The 5926-nt window shown below is 26.1% G+C and overlaps 2 protein-coding genes across 4 annotated transcripts in view; one reads left to right on the forward strand and one right to left on the reverse strand.

The window, feature by feature from the left end:
- The window catches only part of LOC102672641, a 20181-nt gene that overhangs the window by 12825 nt on the left and 1430 nt on the right, over positions 1-5926 (forward strand). Inside the window, exons 7-10 of the mRNA XM_031511838.1 lie at positions 1143-1355; positions 4002-4102; positions 4190-4477; positions 5048-5379. Of these exons, the coding sequence (XP_031367698.1) occupies positions 1143-1355; positions 4002-4102; positions 4190-4477; positions 5048-5379 (934 nt within the window). The remainder of the gene's footprint in view (positions 1-1142; positions 1356-4001; positions 4103-4189; positions 4478-5047; positions 5380-5926) is intronic.
- Positions 1-5926, reverse strand: part of LOC102672783 (SEC23-interacting protein-like) — a 16683-nt gene that overhangs the window by 8254 nt on the left and 2503 nt on the right. The window contains exon 1 of one of the 3 annotated variants that reach the window (XM_031511833.1): positions 723-1147. The exons of the other annotated variants lie outside the window; for them this stretch is intronic. Within the exon in view, the coding sequence (XP_031367693.1) occupies positions 723-747 (25 nt within the window). The 5' untranslated portion in view covers positions 748-1147. Of the gene's footprint in view, positions 1-722; positions 1148-5926 lie in introns of those variants that run through there. 3 annotated transcript variants of the gene reach the window in all.

The following is a 5926-nucleotide window of genomic DNA, read 5'->3' on the forward strand; positions in this document are numbered from 1 at the left end:
TGCAAAGGTTGCACTTCGAACCACGTGTTTTAACACTATAAACACAGCCAATTTCATCGCGTGTCGTAAACTAAAAATAATTTTCAATGCCTGGTAAGAAGGCTGACGTGGCGATTAATCATCGCACAATCATTTTTGTATTCGTACTCATTGTTAGATGACATGCGTTATTTCATAGACGTAATCGTCATGATTCTATGTGTGATTGTCAATATAAAAAAATATACATATCGTAAAAATTTTTTACTTTTTACACCTCTTTTAACGAAACGTTTAAATACATTTTCGAAAAGACCTTCAAATTGTTAATTAACTATTTCTATGTAAAGAAATCTTATTTTTGCATATTATTTATAACCGTTATAATCGTGTATAAAATTTGAACAACGTTCATTTCAATTTATAACAAGAATATTAAAATTCTTGGAAAATTCTCGAGTTTTCATTGTTGTCATTTAGGAAGAAATTTCTAAAACGATATCTGTTAAACGATAAATACATTCACATACCTAGATATTGACTAAGCCTAATAATAGAACTCCGTAATATCGAATAATTTGAAATATTTTTTAATTTCATATTGATAAATTATTTAGATTTATTTTTTTTTCGTTATTATTACTCTTTTTTCTATTATTTGCAAAAAGATATGTTTCAAACACTAAATTCACTACTTCACTGTATCTTGTACACAACACAAATCTTTTATAAATGAAACAAACCTATCCAGGTATACCTTGGTTTCATCCCCAAAAGTTAATCCCCAATGTATTATCCTTTCCTTTTGCTTTGTTCACTGCCACTTTCATATTTTCAGATATGTTTATGTAGTAATATAGTAGTATCGACCATTTCCTCGTTTCGGTAAATTCCATCTGCATTCGTTGCATCACACTAAACGATTCTCATTTTAGATAGAAAATACCTATCCACTACATCGTCGCACGCACAAATTCATCGATTGTCTTGCTTATATTCATCGTCAATTCCCCTCGAACTATCGAAACGTTCGATATCATCCTTTCAACGTTCGACGAATGTTTCTTTCACGAGCAAATTGATCACCGGTTATCAACATTGGGAAATAATGAATTCGTTGAAATTCGAATATGTACAATAGCTTATTATATTCCAATTAATAGACGCAACAGTTTCGAGGCACGGAACGATCATATCTTGGACGAGTAAGGGCGATGCGGAAGGTGTGCGAATTAAGACGTGGAATCCGCCATCTGGCGAGTGGCGATTGAAGCTCGTAGGGGAGGATGGTTCGAAATATCAATTGACGGTGATGGGTTTCGTCGATGAGGATTGCGACGAAATAAAAAATCTTTCTCTGGAATCAGAGATGAAAGGTGAGTAAAAATTTTTATCGATAAATGGAAATGATCGAGACGAATTTCGTTCTTTTCCCTTTTGACCATATTATTTTCCAAATTTTGTATGTATCAATACGAGGAATTAAATATAAGAAAACGAAAGAAATTTACAGACGCAACTATTACATTATTAATGAAATATGTAATATAATGTTTATGTAACATGTTTATATAATATGCGGAAGACATAAGAATGAAAGTGAAGTCAAACTGTAAAATAATTCAAGATGTTCATAATTATACGAGAATATAATGCAGTAAATAAGTATTAGTTAAGTATAAGTATTATGAAGTATTAGTAATATGATATTAAATCAATAATATCGATTTGTAAATTATGATGACCGTATTGAATAGTGTTAAACTATATATATAAAATCTATGTATGAAACATAATCGATAATTGATATCAAAATATCAATTTTTTAATAGAAAGAATTTTAATTAATTATCATTTTTCTTTTTAAAGATAAAAAATCAATTGTTTTGGCCACACTTATTTATTAATTATTCTATAATATTCAATATATTTTATCTTTCAAGAAAAAAAGTTTGATTGCATAAAATCTTAGCTTAAATATAAAATTAAACGAAATTTAATGATAAAATATTATCTAAAAAATATGTTCATAGAATATTTACATAATATAAAACTATGCATATTAGATAAACAATCACATAAAATAAAATCAATAAAAAATTATTTTCTGTATCAAAAAATAAACCACTCCAAAATATTTATTATATTATTCAGTCGCAGATAAATATATGATGATATGATAAATATATGATCATGCATAAATTTATAATTAAGAAAGATTGAATATTCCGGACAATCCCGTCATTCGAGTGCATAAAAACATATTTTTAAAGCAAATACTGAATTTAAAAAAAGTGAAATATATACGTAATACAAATTTCATAAACACTGTGTATAGCACATCATCTACATATAAATAACATGTTGATTGATATGTGTTTATAAAATTTAAAAGAATTCGTATTCAACATATTTGTTCATCGAAAGCTAATCTAATATTCAATATCTATATATGTGTGTGTGTATGTAAAACACAGTCAACAAAACTGATCAAAACTTATATCAAATCGATATAACCATTAACACTTTTAACTCATCCACTGTCAAAGACGTTATCCTAGAATATTATCATTATACATTAAAAAAGCATCAAACATCATGTTATTGACATGGAAACACATATACGTTATCATGAAGATTCAGACACTAGCAAAATGTTCAAGTCCGTCATTTTACTTTATTACAACAACACAATAAATATCGAAAATTTTATTTTGCAAATCTCTCGTGAATACCAATTCGCGATATCGAAAGCTTACCTAAATAATTTTAATGAGAAAAAGTATCAATTGATAACAACTTGTGAAAAAGATTCCAAAGATGAGTTACCTATATCCAAGATTATTAAAACGTTTCGACGAATGTATATATCGCGAGCAAATAGCGTTGTGTTCGTTTCCACCTTGTATCGCGTACGAGACTAGTTCACACCGCGTCGTCTATCTGACAACTGCCAACCGACTTCGTTTCTGGCTCGAAGATACACAAACTATATTATGCAACACGTGACACGACAAGCTGCCCTTTGATCAACCAACATGCAGGTTGCTGACGCACTCAGGAAGAAAAGCGAGTTTATCCTTTTCTTTTTTTCTTTTTTCTCGGAGATTTCTGTTCAATGTTCAACACATGCAACAATAATGATTAATGGAATACGCGAGAACAAGATTTCTGGGAAAAATGCTGAAATTACGAATTCTACGCAGTTCTATTATTAAGCAAATTATACCTTATACTCTTACTTCCGATTTCACATGCGTTTATGTGTCGTATGTGCTCGCTACGGTATGCGAAAACTCTCGACACTACGTTTCAGCTCCGTTCTATTCACGCTCACTGACCGAGTTCACTGGTTTATTGGCGATGAACATCTTATCTTGTTGAAAGTTTTAATTTTGTTAAGAAGTATTCTCTTTTTTTTTTTATTTCGTTTTATTTGATCATACGATTGCAACGATTCGAAAACATTTATATCTGTTTACGTATAATTTACATAGATAGTTAAAAAATAACAAATAACAAATAACAATGTAATTGATCAATCATGCGTTAAACATGTGATCGTCTTTTACGAACAAATAGATAATAATTTGATATTACATTGTTTTCTGATGTTTTATTATATATGTTAATGATTCCTTGAGAATTAGAATCTATTAAACAAACACTACATTTCATTCAAATTAGATAAAATTAATCGTTTTTCTGTTTAAATATTTATTATTTCTTAAATCGTGATAATCATATATATAATTTTAATGTGTTATCTTGATTTTTATCTTGGATTTTAAAAATTAATTTAAAATTAATTTAAAATTAGTTTTGAATGGTATCTTGATTTGTGTATAAACATTTAGTAAATATTAATTATAATATTAAATATCGAATAAAATCTTATTATTATAATTCTGATTTTTAAATTCCCATATATAAACACATTATTTAATAAATTAAAAAATTATTTAAATAAAACATATATGAAAATTTGTATTCCATCTCATAATGAAATTGCTTGTTTATAGAAAACATCAATGAAGATATGATTAAAAATTATCGTATAAATATTGAGATGAAGGATGATATCTTAGGAAATGATAAAGAGACATTTAATAATGAAGCAACGGTAGTGTATTTGGAATAAAAAACAAATAGTATCAACATTATTATCCATAAAAAACAATTGTATCAACGCATAACACATTTCTTTCAGAAAATTAATTCTGAAAAAATTATGGTGAAACAACAAAATTCAAATGTATCGATGAATTCCAAAATGATGGAAAATAAAAAAATAACTCAAGAAAGATCATTGACATATCGTATGCGAGATCAAAAAGAAAACAATCATTCGAGAAAAGAAAATTTTAGTGATAGTGATTTATCGATAATCTCTAGCACTGAAAATATGCTTATTAATTTCGTTGAATATGTTACTTTCGTAGACGTTGACAAAAATGTAATTACTACATCGAATGAAAAATTTTTGGAACCAAAGGAGGTAAAGAAATTAAAATTGATATAATCAATATAATAATAACAATAATATTATAATTATACAATAAATAAGGTAAGTATTTTATTTATTTTATTTCTACCTCATGTATATATCGTAAAAGGATTTTAATAAATGAAAAAATATATAATGATAGCAAAAGGAATATGAGTCAACGAATGATGATATTTTCAAATATATAATTCTCAAATAAACTTATAATTTCATTGAAAGAATATAGTATGTATTGGTTAAATAATCTATTTCCTTTGTTTAGAATAATATATGATTATAATAGTCCTTTTAAATCATATTATATATTTAAATATTTTTCACTCATAAGTTTTATCCCTAAGTTAAAAATTGTAAACATTTATACTCATTTATATATATTTATCTATTATCATTCTATTATTTATTAAGTTATATCATCATATTAGTATCGAAGAAAATTCAATAATGTTTTCGAATTCAATTTTAGGATGTCTTCGCGCTAAAAAGTTAATATTAACATATCGCAAACATTAGAAATATCATAAAACAATGTTCACACAATAAAACATATCGTTGATTCAGGAACAGGAAAATCTTCATACATCGACTGGAGTAATTGAAAACCTCGACGTTAAGAGAATTCCAATACAGAAAAATATTAACATATCGATGAGAATGATCGAAACTCTGAATAATAAAGAAATGTCCGAAGAACTGGTAAACCATGTCAGTAAAAACACCATCGAGAAGAAAAAGATGCTGATTGAAGTTAACAGAAATAGCAACTTGCTTGTTATACCGGGAACTATACACAGAATAGTATTCGATGTGATGAACAAATGCGTTTTACCTGTTAGATATGCATTCAGAGTAAAGAGCAGTCCTTTTAGATTATACAATATTCAACCATCCTAGTAAGTTACTAAATATATTAGAATAAAAAAGCAGGCATTGATTAAAATTATATTTTTTTTTAAATTATTTCAAATTAAAAATATTTTTAATTATTTTCATTTTTTATTATCTTTTATATAATAGATAAGACTAAAATTATATCTGCAAATTTTGAAATAGTACATACTTGAAAATTAAAATTAATTTTTATCATAAAAATGCAAACAATAACAAAAAACTCTATTTATTTAATCTAATCAAGAAACAACTAATTCATATGAACTGAAATTCATGCGGAATTCAATAATTCATCTTATTAAGTTCAGATAAATCTAATTCAACTTCAATTAAATAAAATTTCGTTCTATTAAAAGAAGTTTTATCTATTTGAATTTTTTTACACATAATTTTATCTTTTTCTATTGATAATTCGATTATCAACAACCTATTTTAAGTATATATAGTTATCAATTATAGTAATACAATTAATATCAATATTGAGAATCTGTCAAATTTAATTATATATATATATATATATATATATATATATCAATTAAAAATTATCCA

Source organism: Apis dorsata, unplaced genomic scaffold (genome assembly GCF_000469605.1).
Source record: "Apis dorsata unplaced genomic scaffold, Apis dorsata 1.3 scaffold_32, whole genome shotgun sequence".
In the NCBI taxonomy this organism is placed as follows: domain Eukaryota; kingdom Metazoa; phylum Arthropoda; class Insecta; order Hymenoptera; family Apidae; genus Apis; species Apis dorsata.